A 19,659-nucleotide genomic window follows, 5' to 3' on the forward strand; every position below is an offset into this window, starting at 1 on the left:
GCAGTATGCTTTTGATCAGTTTCTGCAGTGCATTTTGCAGTTTTGCACACATACCTTTTTTGCACTTTTTTTATGCATTTTGGGTTTTTGAATTTATTTATTTTTTGCCCAATTTGTTGTTGGGTGGATTAAACACAAATCGCAGCAAAAACGCACTAATGCTTTTCTGAAGCTTCTCCATTGAAGTCTACTGAACCAAAAAAACTGTTTTGCTTTAAAAAAAAAAAAAGTCCCTCACCTTTTCCAAAAACCCAGCGGATGAAAAAAAGCATAGATGTGAACGCATCCCATAGGAAACCATGTTAAATGGACTGTAGTGCGTTTCTGCAAAAAAGCACCAAAAAAACGCACATGTGTAAACCGAGTCATACAGAAAATGCATTAAGGTAAAAATAAAGTCTATGCTTTAGAACCCATTTATTTATTTGTATATTTGATCTGCTCTTGTGGATACATCACAGCTAAGTAAATGTAGAGTTGGTCTCATTGTAATGCAACTGGACAATTGCTGTTTTTACTTCTTCTACTTACTTCTTTATTATTTAATCCTTTGGTGTTGGATTGAATACATAGTGTCAAACAGTGCTCTCTGCTCTACTTCTTAGTGTACTGTAATTGTGTTTTTATAGATGAAAACCTTGCATTGCTGTGAAGCTCACATCTCAGCAGTTCAAGGGCAAATAAGCAGTCCCCAGTCCAAATAATAACCAGTGTTTAGCGTGTTTATGCTGTACTATTACATATTTAAAATTGCAGTCCTTAACTGTTAAAACCAATATTTTAGTTTGGCTAAATTCCAACGGCTTCAAGTGAATATGTAGCAAGGCTAAAGACGGTCATTATTTATATTATAAAGTAGTTAACTTTTGCTAACCTCAATAGGTACAGGCACTGTGGAGAAATTAATCCTCAGAGTTCTCTGTGAAACACATTTATGATGATATCTCTTAGCTCACATTACAGAAGTGAGAACATGGGAATGATGGCGACTTCAAGAAACGGGTACCAGTGCTGAAAATTCCCATATGAAACTAATAAAGCAAAATATTGAGTTATTTTTTTTGAAAATAACTGAATAAAAAACAGCTGGAGAGGGAGAACGTGGATTAATCTACTTTTAGAAAGAAGATAAAGTTCCACGCTTAGGATAAATGTTAAAGGTTGCAGCCTCCCCTAAAAAGCTCCCTCTTGGAGAGCTTTAACAGATAAAGAAAAAACAAAGTTGAGGTCAGTGGCGCTACCTATGCCCCGAAGAGTGATATACTGGGTCTATATTCATATGGCTAAGTAAACCAAATACTGAAGTCACAATGGTATATTTAACCGCTAACACCCTCCCATGACTTGCTTGGAGGGTTAAGCATGCCCATGGAGGGTTAAGCAGTATGTAAACCACTCCTGTGAGGACAGAACCTTCTATAGTGAGATATAAGAGGGTAACTCCGCAATCAACCGTGCTAGATAATGTACCAAAACTATAAATAATTGGGTAATAAATGGGAGGTCACCTGATATAAAATGAATCATCCAATATATATGTGAAAAAAATATATAAAAAAAATAGTATATGACAGCAGTTTATACAAAAAATACTAATCATTCAAACAAAAAAACAGGTGCAAAAAAATACATAAAAAATGCAAAAAATTGTGCAACTATTGCACAAAAAACTGTTCCAATGTGAATAGTGTTCGTGCTAGATAATTTTTGCCGGTGACTTTCGTGCTCGCAAATTTTACAGGCGACTTGGGTGCTCCTCCTCTTGGGTCCCCACTCACCAGCTCCTGGCGCGTATGGATCCAGATCTTATCGGATTAATACTCCAGATCCCAGCATCTTCAGGCTCTATGGTGTTACTCAATGTTTAGGCAATTGCAGATACACTCTGGTATACTCCTCATAGGAAAGAGATAAATGCTCCCATAGTGTAGTACCAAAAAATTATATTTATTTAAAAGTTTGTATTAAAAAAAGGAGTTTAACCACATGCTGACCAGCCGCCGCAGTTGTACTGTGGCAACATGGCTTGACTGCGGCATCGCCGTTATGTTACGTTGGTAACATAAACGACCACTAGGCATGTGCCCCTGCTCGCTCCCTGAGCCGATGTGAGTGCCCGGTGGTCTCGATTGCCGCTGGGCTCCCGCGATCGCTCTGGGCACACGGAGAACCGGCAGTTGTGTGTTAACCCCTTCGCTGCCAGTGATATTTTTTACAGTAATCAATGCAATTTTAATCGCACTGATCGCTGTATTAATGCCAATTGTCCCAGAATTCGGTCAAAATTGTCCGACGTGTCTGCCATAATGTCGCACTCACGATAAAAATCGCTGATCACCACCATTACTAGTAAAACAAAATGATAAAAATGCCATAAATCTATCCCATTTTGTAAACGCTGTAACTTTTGCGCAAACCAATCGATAAACGCTTATTTCGATTTTTTTTTTTTTTTTTTACGAGAATATGTAGAAAAATAGCTATCGGCCTAAACTGAGGGGAAAAAATGTTTTTTTATATATTTTTGGGGATATTTATTATAGCAAAAAGTTAAAAATAATGCATTTTTTTCAAAGAAAACGCAGAGGTGATCCAATACCACCAAAAGAAAGCTCTATTTGTGGGAAATAAAGGATATCAATTTTGTTTGGGAGCCACGTCGCAGGACCTCGCAATTGTCAGTTAAAGCGACGCAGTGCCGAATTGCAAAAAGTGGTCTGGTCTTTGACCAGCAAATTGGTCCGGTCTGAAAGTGGTTAAGGTACAGGGGCGGACTGACCATTGGGCCACTCGTCTCTGAAATGTCCCTTACCGACATGCTTTTGGCCTAAAAATCCTGAGATTATAGCTTCCCCACCTCTCCAGTACCTTCTCGTCTTTGGCCAGCCAAATGGTCCAGGGCTTAAGTGGTAAAAAACAAATCCAGACAGCATAGCAAAGAACACACCCTAGCTGATGGATAACATAAAACAGCCTGAGCCGTGGATTCCTTGCCATCATTGGACCACCTCATATGAACAATAACCATACTAGTCTTAAAGTGGAGTTCTAGTCATACTTTTTTTTTTTTTTTTTTTTTTTTCAGTATTCAGCTGCATTAAATATAAAGAACAACCTTTTGGGGAAATTTTTATTTTATTTTAATTTTTTTACTCACCTTTTCAGATCTGTTGCTAGGGGGTCCCTCATAATCTGCCTCTTCCTCTCCAAGGTGCCTGGCGTAATTTCCCTCTGCGCCCTAGTGCTCTTAGGAGATGTCATTTCCCAGGAGCACTAGCGAGCACGTGGCAACGTTGAGGGCTGTAATCCGCGCCACGGCCACCGTTGAATCACGCATGCTGGTTATCCAGCATGGACCTCTACAAAGATATTCCAGGAAGCAATATCGATGTGGGCTTCCCATGCCCACATTAACGATGGAAACGGCTACAAACCAAAGAATGCTACATTACAGTAAGGAATTTATATATTTGAAATGTATATCTAGATCATTGTATATTATTTTAATTACAGTAGTAATACTAGGATCAAACAAAAAAATAAAAAATGTTTTTCCGTCAGAACTCTGCTTTAATAGCAGGCCTTTGTAGGACCCAAAATAAATAAGAACCTTTGAGCAATTTCAGTCACTTTCCCATAGGGCGCCCTGAACACTATAGCTGGCATTTGGGACACTCATAGATTTTCTCTTGTTTGAGCCGTGAAAGGCCATTTTTACTCTCCATTACTTCAGTAGTTTTCTTTTTGAACACGGGGTTGATTTATTAAAACTAAAGATTGCAAAATCTGGTGCAACTCTGCATAGAAACCAATCAGCTTTCCTCTTATATTGTTTAAGCTTAATTGAACAAGTTGAAGTTAGAAGCTGATTGGCTATCATTCAAAGCTGCACCAGATTCTAAATGCACCAGTTTTAGTAAATCGACCCCGTTTTTTTTTTTTTTGTAATTCTTTTATTTAATGCCGGAAGAAATAACAGGCACATGGACAACAACAATAGAACATACAGAATTTCACAACATACAGCTTACAGTATCACCCAGGTGGGATATACAGAGAGACCACCCCCAATATAGGCCTAAAATAAACAAGAAAACATTCCCGAACCGGGGGCTAGAGTCCCTTCTCAAGACCTCCAACACCAATTAGGCTAACCAATCCCACCCAGGTGGGTAGTAATCATCGCATGGCCATGCATTACAACGAGATGCCCAAAGTTTTGTTGTTTTATAAAGAAAGGGTAAAGGAGGGAGATGGGCGGGGAGCCGGGCCCCAGGCGGACAAAGCATACACTTGTTGGAACTGGTCATTCCCAGGGAGGCCCACAACCCACCGCTGCCCGCCAGGGCTAACCGGCAGGATCTAATCATGAAAGATAAAGGGCTGAGGAAGCGAGACGGTAAAGGGGAAGGGAATTACGAAAGGAAGGGGCTACAGAGGGAGACAGGGAGGAAGGAGGGCCAGGGAGAAAGAGGGGGGATCAGAACATAGAGACAGACCAAGTAAAAGAAACACAGAAAAGGCTCCAGGCGAGCTAAAACGAGGAAGGCTAACAGAAAAGAGCAAAACAGGGACTGTGAGCGCCACCCGACCGCAGGGGGGGGGGGAAAGGGGGCCGAAGCCAGCAAACAGAGACTCTCTCAACGGGCATTTGAAGCTACCACCCGAAGGTACGCCTCAGTGTAGATGAAATGATTCCAAGGTCTCCAAGTCTCACGAAAGGCCTCCTCCCTATTATGGAGCGTCGCTGTGAGGTCTGCCATATTTCTTAATTCATTTACTTTAGAGAACCATAGAGCCATTGCCGGTGGGTTCTCCGATCTCCAGCACAAAGGGATACAGGCCTTCGCCGCGTTTAGCAGCTGAATAGTCAAAGAGTTCCTATACTTTTTAATGGATCGCTCCGACAGGTGCAGCAGGCAGGCCGCAGGGTTCCCCTCCAGAGAGACACCAGTCAGACGACCGATCGTGTCGGTGACCCCGCGCCAGAAGGGCACCAGCTTGGGACAGGCCCAGAAAACGTGCAGCATCGTTCCCTCCGCCTCCCCACAACGCCAACAACAAGCCGGCACCTGGGGGAAGATGCGGTGGAGAACGGATGGGACCCTATACCACCTAGTTGTGATCTTGTAGCACGTCTCCTGAACCCGTGTAGCCATAGAGGATTTCTGTGCAAAATGGAGAATTTTCTGCTGTTGATCTGGAGTAAAGTGGGTGCCAAGCTCCGTCTCCCACTTCGCCACGAACGGGGGGACATAACCCTCAGCCGGACGAATCAGGGCAGAGTAGAGAAGCGAGAGGCAGTGCCGCACCGGTTCCCCCCGATGACAAATACGCTCTAACTCCGTGAGGGGGCGAGAGATGCCTGGTGTCCGCAAACAGTTACGCAAGAAATTCCTCAATTGCAGACCGCTCCAAAAATCCAGTGGAGGATCCACTGCCCGCTGCCCTGCCTCCGGGGTGAGTCGACCATCTGGGCCGATAAAGTCACATAGCTGCCGCCTGTCACCCATCCGTAGACGATGGAAGCAGGGATTCTGGAAGCCCGGTATAAAGTCCGGGTTACCCAGGACCGGCACCATAGGGGAGGGGACCGGGGACACCAACGAATTCCGAAAGGCCTCCCTAGTCACTCGCAGGGTGCCTCCCAATGTGGGATGATCCAGTATAGCCCTTGGCAAAGGCGCTGAGGACCAGGGCCTGCTCCCGACCGTGTCCCCAGAGTCCTCCCTCTCCATGGCCACCCAAAGCTTCACCCCCTCATGACAGTGCCAGTCCACCAACCTGGACAGGTGAACCGCCCTGTAATATGTCCTCACGTCTGGAAGACCAACTCCACCCCAGCGCTTCGGCAAATGCAGAAGCTGCAATCTAAGACGCGGTCTCCGGTGTGACCAAATAAAAGCACGGAATAGGGAGTCTATCCGCTTGAAAAGGGTGGAAGGGAGGTAAATGGGCAACGCCTGCAACAGATACAAAAGTTTGGGCAACAGAGTCATCTTAAGCGCACTGCACCGACCGAACCACGTCAGCGTTAGTGAATGCCAGTGCAAGAGATCAGCCCTCAAGCGGTCCACCAGAGGTACAAAATTGGCTGAATAGAGGGACGCCGGGTCAGGGGTAACCTCAACACCGAGGTAGCGGATATGACTAGTAGCCCACTTCAGTGGATAGGCCCCCCCGTAGGTGCCATGCCACCTCTCCCCCTACGGTGATGTTAAGGATGGAAGATTTAGCTAGATTAATTTGAAAAAGGGAGAGAGAGCCGTACTCCGCCAAGGAGGACAGCAGGACAGGCAACGACGTAAGGGGATCCGTTAAAAAGAAAATTAGGTCATCTGCAAATGCGGCCACCTTGTGGATACCCGACGCCTTCGCATAACCAGCAATGTCCGTATTTGACTGAATATGGCACAAAAAGGGTTCAAGAGACAGAATAAAAATCAATGGGGACAGGGGACAACCCTGTCGGGTGCCGTTCTTGATAGAGAAGTAGGGAGACCTCGTTTCATTTACCTTAACCGCCGCAGTAGGGCTTGAATAAAGGGACAAAACCCACTGGAGCATGGAGTGGCGAAGTCCTATATGTTCCAGGGTAGCTCTGATAAACGACCAGTCCACGTGGTCAAAGGCCTTCTCCGCGTCAGTGGACAGCAGGAGGAGGGCTCGCTTAGAGGTTCTGGCCGCGTGGACCAAGTTGAGAACCCTAATAGTGTTGTTCCGAGGTTCACGCCCCGGGACAAACCCGGCCTGATCCCTGTGAATGAGGCTAGGGATGTGCGGGAGCAGCCTGTTCGCCAGAATTCTGGCAAAGAGCTTCAGATCAGAATTTAACAGAGCGATTGGGCGGTAGTTTCCACAACACAGTGGATCCTTTCCCTCCTTCGGAATGAGGGAGATATGGGCTCTGAGGGAGTCCACCGGAAAGGAAGCGCCCCCAGCAAGAGAATTAAGGGCAGTGACCAGGGGCTTCCCCAGTATCCCAAAAAAGGTCTTGTAATACGCCGGTGTGAAGCCGTCCGGGCCCGGAGCTTTCCTAGGCTTAGACTCCGCCAGAGCCACCCCCAGCTCCTCAACCGAAATGGACTCCTCCAGTTCAGCCTGTACCTCCTCAGGGAGGGAGGGCATACCCGAGGCCGCTAAATACGACTGAGGGGTCGGGCCCTCCGCCCCATGGGGGCCAGGAGCAGGGGGCCCCTTCAGATTGTAGAGGCCTTCATAGTAGCCCTGAAATTCGGCCGCTATGTCCTCTGACTTACTCAATTTCTGACCAGACGCCGACTTAATATGGACAACCCCGTTTTTTATACAAACACTTTGTAGTTAGTCTTGTGGTCCACACGGCACTAGAGTCTAGGGTTTGATCTTTAGTTGGGCTGTATTGGAATGTACTTTGTATGTTGTTCTAAATATTTGTATTGGTTTACTTGGTTAAAACAAGATATTGTGAGGTTAATTGGTATCTGCCGAGAATTGTTCTTAGACGTGTGTAGGTGCATGTATACTTAAATTGAAATATTGGATTGTAGGCAGCTTTGTTTTCAGTGCAGGATAGGAGAAAATGGGGGGGGGGGGGGGGGGGGTGTTGATCTGTTAAGCGCTGCTGTCAACTTTTTCTTTATGGTCTGTGATCTCTGTTCTAACATTTGAGGTTCTCACCCTTTCCCCACTTTATCCAAAGCTAAAAAGAAAGTTGACTTTGGATACACCTAAGGCCTCATGCCACACATAGGTGTTTCCATGCAGACAAAAAAACAACATTAGTACCTTTAGGAAAGGAGCCGGAAAAATCCTTAAAACGTGTGAATTCATCTAAATGCACTTAAAGTGGTTGTAAACCCTTACGTATACCCAGTGAAATGACTGGCCTCAGGTGATACACAGAGAGGAGTCCTCCTATGTAAGTTGTACCTGTTTATCTGCAGTCTTGTCTTCTCTACATCTGTTCAAAGTGCAGACTTTATAAAGCATGTGAAATTGCCCTCTGCAGAGCTCAGTGAGCTGATTGGAGGGATGAGTCACACCCCCCTCCACACAGGAACAGAGCTGAGGCTGATCTGCTGGAGCTCCCTCCCATGTCACCTTTTATTCTCTTGGTGTCAGGAAAACTTGTCAGCAGTAATTCACGCAGATCGCAGAGAAACAAAGCAGCTGATAGAAATTGCATTTGGAGGTTGAATTACTAAAACTGGTGAGTGCAAAATCTGGTACGGCTCTGCATAGAAACCAATCAACTTGTGTGTGTGTGTGTGTGTGTGTGTGTGTGTGTGTGTGTGTATATATATATATATATATATATAATATTTTTTTTTTTGTCAAAACTTAATTGAACAAGCTAAAGTTTGAAGCTGGCTACCATGCACGGCAGCACCAGATTTTGCACTCTCCGGTTTTAGGAAATAATCCCTTTAGTGCTCTGGAGACAAGTACACACTATAGAAGGATATGCTTTGTTTCTACTTCATGTCTGAGGTTTACAACCACTTTAAATGCTAGAGGTGTTTAGCGCTTGAGGATTCATTCATTTCAATAATCAGAATAGATTCATATTCTGGACAATTGAATGCATGCATACTGAAAACGTTGACGCACCTAAACACGTGAGCAAAACACGGCTTTAGGTGTGTTTTTAAGCAGCTTTTTTCCTGCCAGGAATAAAAGGCTTTCAGAAGAGAAAATGTAAATGCCCTTTGTGCATGAGCCCTAAGGAACAGCATTTGTGTACAACAACCAGTTATTTTCTCTATTTCAGATGATTTGTATTACCAGGATTATTATTATTTATGTAAGAAAACATGGGATGTGTCTTTATTGCAGGGTATGAATTTTCTCACTGGATACCTTATTTTGGTTACTAAAGATGAGGAAAAGGCCTTCTGGTTGTTGGATGCTCTTCTTGGACACATTTTGCCTGGTATGTTGTGTTTTTTACTAAACACTTTTTGTGGATGTACTTTATACATTGTCAGATCAATCTAATCTCCTTAGGAACATGACTCCATGACTCTTTTATAATACTGTAAATTCAATATTCTCTGGTAACCTTTCTCCCAAGGCTCCTGGGCCACGTTGTCCACAGAACAGCCAGACTAGGAACTATATTAGAGGAATAAATTATAACTAATATTTATAAAGGATAAAGTGTCCCTGGAAGGTTAAAAGAGTTGTAAAGTCTTGGTTTTTCACCTTAATGTATTCTATGCATTTACTTTAACACATGGAGCAAAATGCATATCCTTTAGACATGGTTGTAGAAGTGTATGGCTAGATCTCATATATCCACCTGGTACATGGCTCAAGAAATGTACCTGCTACCTATATATTACACCATTCTTTTTCTTCTCGCTCCAGCTTTATTTGTGAGGTATTTATTCAGTCACAACTGTCTTAGGACCTAGTCATACCATTGTGTTAAACGCATTTTTCCCATGCATAACACATTTTTGGTGTGTTTTTTTTAAATGTGTTGCATTAAGCACATTGCAATGCAAGACGCATTGTGCATGCAATTTCTTTCTTTTCATTATTGTGATATTTTTTTCTCCATTTTTGTGGATTGTCTTTTTTATTTTTTTATTTACTTTTTTTAATATGGAGATGTTACTAATTAAAACATTGAGTTTTCAGTGTGTTTTCCAGGCTTTACCATTGATAATCATGTAATGCACTTTTTTAGAAAAAAAAGCACACAAAAGGTGCAGCAAGCTTTTTTTTTTATTTTTTTTTATGTGCTTTATTGTGCTGTGATCATGCGTTGTAGTGCACAAAAACACAATGGTGTGAATAGGGCCCCCCCCCTTTTTTTTTTTTTTTTATAGGTACATACCCATAGGCTTGTATCATATTCGCAACCAACTTACATCTCTCAATTCCTCCTATTAGAACTTTCTTTACACTATTCATAAATAGTTTAGGCTTGCATAAGTAATACTTGGGTGTGATTTGCATCTCTGAATATGCTGTTAGCTAATGCACAGTCTACTCATTTTATATACAGTATGTTTTGATATCCGTTTGCATTACTTTATTATTTTTCAAAACAATGTAACATTGAAAATAATTGAATTGCTTTTAGGCCATGAAGTGAACTAGGAAAAAGCGGCTAGGAAATTTTCATTCCCACACTTGGGCACTGCTTTTTGTTGTCAATTCTAATTTTATTTCAAGTTATTGTAAAGCATTACACATATTTAAACAATTTCAAACATACCGTATATACTCGAGTATAGGCCGACCCGAATATAAGCCGAGGCCCCCAATTTACCCCCAAAAAAACTGGCAAACTTATTGACTTGTGTATAAGCCGAGGGTGAGACATGCCTGTCCATCCCTGTGTGTGTGTCCGTCCATCCCTGTGTGTCCGTCCATCCCTGTGTGTCCGTCCATCCATCCCTGTGTGTGTGTGTCCATCCATCCATCTATCCCTGTGTGTGTGTGTGTCCATCCATCCCTGTGTGTGTGTGTGTGTCCATCCATCCATCCATCCCTGTGTGTGTGTGTCTCCATCCATCCATCCATCCCTGTGTGTGTGTGTCTCCATCCATCCATCCCTGTGTGTGTATCCATCCATCCCTGTGTGTGTGTGTCTCCATCCATCCATCCCTGTGTGTGTGTGTCCATGTGTGTGTGTGTGTGTGTGTGTGTGTGTCCAGCCTACCTGTGTCCCGAGCCTGTGTCCCGAGCCTCCGTCCCGTGCCTTGCCTCCTTGCCTCCGTCCCGTGCCGTGCCTTGCCTCCTTGCCTCCGTCCCGTGCCGTGCCTTGCCTCCGTCCCGTGTCGTGCCTTGCCTCCGTCCCGTCCCGTCCCGTGCCGTGCCGTGCCGTGCCGTGCCTTGCCTTGCCTCCGTCCCGTGCCTTGCCAGGATCGCCGCTCTTCGTCGGCGCCTCGGCGGCCATTCTAAAATTCAAAAGCCGCGCCTCCGCCTTCGCCTGTGATAGGCGGAACACTGAATTTCCCAGCAGCCTGTGTTCCGCCTATCACGGACATCGTCTCATCCTCGTCCGTAGTACGAGGATGAGCGGATGTCCGTGATAGGCGGAACACTGACTGCTGGGAAATTCAGTGTTCCGCCTATCACAGGCGAAGGCGGAGGCGCGGCTTTTGAATTTTAGAATGTCCGCTGTCCGTCTGCTCGACACGCTGATCGAGCAGGCAGACAGCGATGACTCGAGTATAAGCCGAGGGGGGCACTTTCAGCCTCAAAAAAGAGGCTGAAAATCTCGGCTTATACTCGAGTATATACGGTATACATTACTTGCATACATAGTGAATACATATCATAAGTACTTTAACACACATAAGAAAAAGAAAAAAAAAGGAAGAGAAAAAAATAAAAACTGCACTGCTTTTTAAATGCGTTTTTGCACAGACAACACCCCTATGGACGTTCTTAAAAGTTCTGGACAAAATATTCTACAGATTTTTTTGTCACGATCCATAAATGTATGTAACTGTGATGCAAAACAAATCTTATAATGCTCGTTTTAATTTAAACTTTATTTCTATTTATTTTAGCAACACAAAATATCTCTCAAACTGACAAATACACATGTGCTTAACATTTGACAGGTATTGGTGCATTAGTACACTCGAGAGTGAATGTAGACCATAAAATATGGCAACGTTGTAGAAAATAGGCTTCAACTTCACAGATTGGCACCAAGCAAAATGAAACGTACACATTGTAAATATATCAAAACTGAGATGTCGTAGTCATAAAAATTTTCAGTAGGCACGGTATAATAAAAGAAAGTTAAAAAAGCACAGTGTTGGTAAAGGGCATTTCTTGTCAGAGGCATGGATAGTTTTGGCAAAACTGACGATGCCATACAGAATGCATTGTATCTTGCATCGTTCATGTTATTTGCAGATGACTGGCCATACAGGTGGCACATATATGTGCAAAGTAGTTCAAAGGTAGACTGGCCCAAGTTAAAACTATCTCGCAAGCAATAGAAAAAGCCCTTTTTTTTTTGCCTTTGCCACAAAAGGCGCTTGTAGAGTCACAACCTGAGAAGTTATGGATCCCAATAAGTGCCAAACGCACACACTGGTGCCAAGAGCTTTGATCCTTGTTTTGTTGCCAACTCATGTAAAAAAAATACAACCTACATGGTAAATCTTACTGAAGACTTTAAGTGGTTGTTAAGCCACTCTAACGAGTATGCACTAGCCGTGTTGTCCCCCTCTGTGTGCGATTTATTTAAAAAATGATGTAAATACCTCATTTAAGAGCCAAGATCCACAATCACATGACTGGCTGGGTCTCTCCTTACCTCTGTTATATGCAGCAGGAGGGGCCGAGATTCCCCTTCTGACATCACTCGGAGGGAAGGAGGAGAGGATGTCAGCTCTTACAATGAGGTATTTACAAAATATTTTTAATCACACACAGAGGGGGACAATGCATAAGGAGACAGTGTGGATGGTGCATACAGGTTATAGTTATTTTGAGCAGCAGGAGCAGAGGGGACAGGACTGTCACAAGCTGACAGGCAGGTAAGGAGGGGGGGGGGGGTGGGGCAGAGGAGACACAGGACAGCAGGCTGCAGATGATGGAGGCATGCAAACTGACCACCGTGTTGGGGCTCAACAAGCCATGAATACCGTGGTCAGTTTACAGAGGGGAGGGGAGAAACTGGCAGGATCTGCCAGGTTTTTTAGGTGTTGGCAAAATGACACAGGACAAGCACTATTTAAAGGAGCAGGGTCTTTTTTTTTTTTTTGGGGGTTAACGAATGCTTTAAAGCAATTGCTGCCAAATTAGTATCAGGGCTCTTGATGACTAGGACTTCTGTGCAGCATTTTTTGCATGAAAAAACACCCTGAGGTCACAATCCTCATGTTGACATGTCAGACCTTCAACTTCACTAAGAGATTGCAAACCCTCCATTACAGTCACACAGTGACACATGTCTCCATGTGCTATGTACAAGCTTAAGGCCCCTTTCACAGGTTTTTTGTGCAGACCTGCATGGATGCTCCATGCAGGTCTATGGAGCGACAGATTTCAGCGGTGATATGTCCCCTGACATCCGTTCTGCTAAATTCAGACGATGAAAACTCTATCTTCCATCCGTTGATCGGATCGGATGAAAACTGACAGATGGTCCGTTTTTCATCCGATCCCCCATAGAAGAGAGCGGGGCTCTGACAGGTCCATCTCTGCACAGTTTGCAGAGACGGACCTGTCACCCGTCTGCTCAGCGGGGATCAACAGAGTGATTCCTGCTGAGCAAAGCAGAGTCCGTACACGGACACGCTCTTGTGGAAGGGGCCTCAGTTGTAAGAGCAGCATCTTGCTACACAACAGAGAAATTCTGCAAGTGCCTCTTTGTTCCATCTGAAACTTTTTCCATTGTGTTGGTGTCTTCTGATTCAGTCCATAAATTTTTACTTGTTTGGTACCACCACCAGCTCTACAAGACCGTTTCAGGATACCAGTCAATCACAAAGTCTATCCATGTACAGTTGTGCTTCAGAGCAAGCTTGACTATGTACTGTAGTATTTTCTCGGCTAGTTCTCCGAAGGTACTTGGTATGAACCGAATACAGTGGCGGTCCATTCATTAGGGGATCCTGGGAGCCGCCCCCTCTATGCACGGCTGCCACATCCTGATTAGTGCTCTATGATCCCTAGCTGCTACCTCCTATTCATGTGTTCTGCCCCTTTCAGGACACTGGGTACATGAATTAGAGTGGCAGAGATGTTTTTTTTTTTTTTTTTAATTTAAGCACCTGATTAGAGCCAGAGTCTCTAATAGGCTTCCAAATAGGATGGGCTTGTGGCACAGAGCATTGCATTGATTGATTATGTGTTAACCCTGTCCAACCACCCTTTGTGTTGGAATTTCGGTTGCATGTTTTCTCCCTCAATGGCCTGGTCACAAGCAATCAAGGCAAATTCATGGACATTTTGACATTGGACAGTCCTCTGGCCTTTAACACTGAGCTCACTGTGGCAAGAAGGATGTGTGAGCGGCAAATTAACAATTTCTAGCCAGTATGTAGGTAAATACCTAGCATAATTTACACGATCGTACACAAAAATCACCAAGAGCACTGTTGACAGGTGAAGCTGCCAGTCCAATTCTCGTGTTGCTCTCAAACCTGGAGTATCTGTACCATGTCAATATATGAACTCCAAAAGGCAAACGTTGGGTTTTCTGCATTTCTTCTTTTCACAAAGTTTACATAATTGGAACACATTTTGTCAAATTTATCATTGGCACACAAAACATCCATTGTTCTGTCCTGGAATGCACATTTGATCTCATTTATGACATCCACACATTCATCTCTCTCCTCTGGCAAAGAGTCTAAAAAGGTGAGAATTCTGATGCGTTGCAGCCTCTCATACAGATGTTTGTGTGCCCTCATGCTGCGGTTGTAGTGATGACCATTCATCACTCCGTTGATGGATCCTGGGGCAACAACTTCAGACTCCATGAGTATGTCTGTCTTGCAGTCCTGCATCTCCAAACCTTTTTCTTAGAATGTCCAGATAGGACATGCATGTGTGAAATTCACCTGGTCTAATTATTACAGGGCTGTGCATCGTCGGCTTTGCCAGAACAAAGTGACTCACTTTACCAACACTGTAAAAGGGCAAACTACCAAGCAGTCCAAAAGAGACCTTCTTTGAAAGGTATAATGTGTGCCCCGCCACTCATTGACAATGGATGGCACGTCAAGGATGGCAAATTAACAGTGTCCTGGATGACAAGAATTCCTGCCCCTGAAAGTGTGTTGCAGGTAGTCCACTGCAGTTTCAAGTAAGACAAATGTGAGACAGGAAGATGTTCCTGTATGTCTACAAGACTGTCTTGTACCAGTTTATGTCAGTGCAAAAATTGTGCAGAGCTACATTGGACGCTAGCTCTGATGACAGTGATAGGAATGAGACTGATGAGTGAAGACACTGTTTCATATTTTAGGGTGGTTTTTGAGCTGTAATGACTCTATTGTAGAATTGTAAACTTTTGGCATTAAGGGTTCACCTTATGGCCTATGTTTCACATATGGCATGCTAGATTGTAATTCATGTAAACAGCAGCCACTAGAGGGTGCACCTGTTTGTTGTCTTTGCCAATGAGTATAGCATTCTTGCAAACAGCTATAATACTCGCACCATCACTACGTGCAGAACATTCAGTGCCTGAGTTTCTCTGAAATGCGACTCACCTGGACTGTTCTCTCAGGTAGTCTTTTTTTTGGATAAGGAAAGCAGTCAAAATGAAAAATATAGCATGGTCCAGATGCTGCATGCAGTGTTTAACTGGGTGCAGCATGAAGTAGCGTCCAAAGAATGCAGATGTGTATACACCCTTACAAAATTAGTAATTGGAGGGAGCTTTGTAGGCTAGGTTCACGCCCTTGTGTTTGTCTGCATTTCTGTGCTCCTTCTTTTTTTTTTTTTTCGTTTTTATTTTTCATTTTGCTGCCATTAAATCCTGAGAGACCATAAATGTGCTTTGATGCAACAAAATATAGAGGTTGATTTACTAAAGGCAAATATACTGTGCACTACAAGTGCAGTTGCTCTAGATCTGAGTAGAAGCTCTGCTGATTTCTATCATCCAATCATGTACAAGCATAAATGCTGTGTTTTTTTTTGTTTTTTTGTTTTTTTCTTGCATGTTCCCCTCGGATCTAGAGCAAGTGCACTTGCAGTGCACATACTTTTTGCCTTTAGTAAATCAACCCCGTAGTATTTTCTCCTAAGCCCTGCACAGGTTCCCATAGAAAGGAATAGGAATCCTCTTGTGCATCAGGCAAATGCCTTTTTTGGTGTTTTGATAAACCAAAGCCTAATAATGATGATTTGTAATTAAGCGAGTATGATTTTTGTTTATACTATGCGTTTAACTACTTCAGCCCCGGAAGATTTTACCCCCTTCCTGACCATAGCACTTTTTTGTGATTCAGCACTGCAACTGACAATTGCGTGGTCGTGCCACGTTGCACCCAAACAAAATTGATGTCCTTTTTTTCCCCCACAAATAGTTTTCTTATCGTGGTATTTGATCGCCTCTGTGGTTTTTATTTTTTGCTCTATAAACCCAAAAAAGCCACAATTTTCAAAAAAACACAATATTTTTTACTTTTTGCTATAATAAATATCTCTAAAAAATGTATAAATTTTTTTTTTCCCCTTGGTTTAGGCCTATACATATTCTTCATATTTTTGGTAAAAAAAAATCTCAATAAGCGTATATTGATTGGTTTGCGCAAAAGTTATAGTATCTACAAAATAGGGTATAGTTTTATGGCTTTTTTTATTAATTTTTTTATTTTTATTTTTTGTTTACTAGTAATGGCGGCAATCTGCTATTTTTATCAGGACTGCGATATTATGGCAGACACAGCTCTACTTTAAATTGTCTGTTTTCAGTTTCAAATGAGTGGCCCATGTACTCTTAATGACTACTGGCAACTGAGTGAACGGCCCTAGAGCCTGTCAAGGTTTATGAATGCATTGTATTCTGTTGGCATAGAAGCTTCTGTATGGAATTGACTACTTTTTATAATTATTTCTTGATGCTACCCTGCCCATTTATTTGGTGACCAGATATCAATAAGGATAAATGGGGGGACCTGGCTCCAGGACAGAGCATGGGTTTAACCCCTTGACGTCCACGCTATAGCCGAATGACGGCTACAGTGCGGACCTTAATTTCTGGGAGGCCCCTTACCACGTAATCAGCTGTCAGCCAATAACAGCTGATCGCGTGTGTAAACAAAAGCTTGGTAATTTTTTTTTTTTTCTCCTCACGTTGATAGCGTGAGGAGAAAAAAAAGCCGATCACTGGCTTATGTGCAAGGGAGATCGGTCCTGAAGAGGATGACAGTCAGTACCCTCATCTGTGCCAATCAGTACCCCCTGCCATTGCCACCTGTCAGTGCCATCTATCAATGCCCATGAGTGCCACCTATCGATGCCCACCAGTGGTGCCAGTCGGTGCCTCGTCAGTGCCACCTAGCAGTGCTGCCTATCAGTGTAAGCTCTCAGTGCCCACCAGTGCCACCTCTGTCACCTCTCAGTGCCACCTATCAATGTCCACCAGTGCTGCCTCAGTGCCACTTTATTAGTGCCCATTGTTGCCCATCATTGCAGCCCATTGTTACCCATCAGTGCAGCCTCATAAGCATACATCAATGAAGGAGAAAAATTACCTGTTTGCAAAAAAAAAATTATTTTAAATTTTGGTCTTTTTAATTTTTTTTTAACAAAAAATAAAAACTGCAGAGGTGATCAAATACCACCAAAAGAAAGCTCTATTTGTGGGGAAAAAATTATAAAAATTTAATTTGGGTACAGTGTTGTATGACTGCACAATTGTCATTCAAAGCGTGACAGTGCTGAAAGCTGAAAATTGGGCTGGACAGGAAGGGGGTTTAAGTGCCCAGTAAGCAAGTGGTTAAAGAGGTGCCTACTGTACATTCTGCAAGCAGAAAGTATACTAAGGAATGCAAATGACCCATTTACTATATTGTTGTTGAATTTCCACCTAGTAAACCTCTAGTTGCCCCCTATTGAGATAGAGGTAAAACACCACTGGTTGATTTGGTGTGAATAACTTCTCTTTGCACACCTGTTGATGCTTTTTATACGAGCCAATTGCATGAGCTTGCAAGGTCACACTTTAATTTTACACAAATGCAACAGTGAATAGCATTATAGTGATGTTCACATTTGGATTCTGAACTGCATCCCTCCATTGACAGCATAACACTTGCTCTGCTATTAACAAGCTGAACCGTTGTAAGCCTTGATTCATGCTGTAAAATTTTGCATCTTGTCTGACTACTTTTAGGACAGTCACTTCTAAGTGTAATGTACAAGCTATAAAGAGTGCAGGGAAGGGTGGCATCTTGTTAGTTTCATTAATTGATGGTCCTTTTTCATCTCCTTTCAGCATCAGTGTAAACTTTCTTTAATGTTTAATTTATTAGGTAAAGCCAAGAGAGGGCAGAGCAGTGTACTGTCTTCCAAGAGTCTATATGGGTCAATTTCCTTTTATAATAAGCAGTATTTACAAAGATGTAATATACAGTATATAATTCTATTTCAGCACAAAATTGCAGTATATAATTCTATTTCAGGTTACAGCACAAAATGGAGATGCAGCAGTTAGTCAAGTTTGGTGTAAAACAAAAAAAGCCCAGGGAAAAAAAAAAAACTACAAAGGTGCATTTATTGAATTACATCCTGCAATACATGCACACTTCCTCACACTCCTGGTTTGCAAATCCAAATTATTGAAAACCATAATTTTGTTTCCACATAGTATAATGATGCAGGAAAATAGCATAGCAAATAGGAACCAGCCACAATTCGAACCATTTGTGGCTGGCATAAGGTCCTGTATTGATGGGCTTTTGTTTGTATCAAATGGGTGTCTATGGGCATTCAAACCCTGTTTGAAGCAGGTGAAATGCAGGACAGAAGAAGGCCAACTGCACTTGTCATTCATTTCTTAATGATCTCAGAAGCACAGCACTGATGCCATCAACAAAAGCCCAAATTCTATTGACACGGGCCCTGAAATAAGGGAAGTTCATGCATTTCAATACAAAATGTTGAATAAGGGACAAGAGAGGTATTGTATACCACGGCCAATACTCCAAAATGGTTCTTCTCTAAGCCCTTGTACACACGGTCGGACATTCCGATGGAGAATGTCAGATCGGACCGTGTTGTCGGATAATCCAACCGTGTGTGGGCTCCATCGGTCTGTTTCCGTCGGCATATCCGACCGACAAAGTTTTAGAGCTGAGCTATAAAATTTTCTGACAACATGACAAAGTCCAATCGTTTGTAGAGAATTCTGATCGGACAAAGTGCCACGCATGCTCAGATCAAATTACGAGACCAAAGCTATTGGCTACTAGCCTGAACGTAGTCCCGTCGTAACTAAATTACGCCATCCCTTTTACGAATGATCAGATTTTCCGACAACTTTGTCCGACCGTGTGTATGCAACACCAGTTTCGGACAAAATCCGACAGATTTTGTTTTCGGAATGTCCGACCTTGTGTACAAGGGCTAAGTTTTGATGGCTTCTGATTGTGTGGGACAGAATAGCTCATTACTACAAAAGGGAACATGCTACAGACTAAAATTCTCATCGTATTCGTACACCAAGGCTCACACTTTCATCTGGTTGGATACTGGTACCTCCTGGGGCATCTCCCTTAAAACCATACACCACTCGGTGACCCTTCCGTTTTTTGCAAGGGGCTGAAGATGATCTCATGTCCTTCCCAGAGAAATTATCTTCAATATTTTAATAGTTTTTTCTTTAATATTTTCTTAAAAAAACACCACTGTCCTCTAATGCCTAGAGAGAAGCAGTGTGTTTGGATCGGTGCAGCCTTGGTAAAACCTTGGGAGCTGTACCTGGACCCTACGCTGTGCATGGTCATTTTGTGAATTTGTGCAACGCATTGAGTTAGCTTCAAGGTGCTATACAGGTCCAGGGCTCAGTGCAGTGCAGGGTTACCCTGTATCTTTGACTGCTACTTTAGAATTGAGGCTATGTTTGAAATGCATTTACTTGACAGTGTAAACTTTTCAGCCTTGGCACTCAGATTCAACCACTTAGAGCCCAGTCTCGGGTAGATGACCAGGTATAACATCACACCACTGGTCTCACAC

At 43.1% G+C, this 19,659-nt stretch overlaps 1 protein-coding gene across 2 annotated transcripts in view; it reads left to right on the plus strand.

Annotated features, from left to right (window-relative positions):
- GRTP1 (growth hormone regulated TBC protein 1) overlaps positions 1–19,659 on the plus strand; it is a 104,703-nt gene that overhangs the window by 57,414 nt on the left and 27,630 nt on the right. For both annotated transcript variants that reach the window (XM_077482846.1, XM_077482848.1), the window contains one exon: positions 8,818–8,914. In XM_077482846.1, coding sequence (XP_077338972.1) covers positions 8,818–8,914 — 97 coding nt within the window. The remainder of the gene's footprint in view (positions 1–8,817; positions 8,915–19,659) is intronic.

This window comes from Lithobates pipiens, unplaced genomic scaffold, assembly GCF_037356315.1.
Source record: "Lithobates pipiens isolate NorthernLeopardFrog02 unplaced genomic scaffold, aLitPip1_a1.2 Scaffold_16, whole genome shotgun sequence".
In the NCBI taxonomy this organism is placed as follows: domain Eukaryota; kingdom Metazoa; phylum Chordata; class Amphibia; order Anura; family Ranidae; genus Lithobates; species Lithobates pipiens.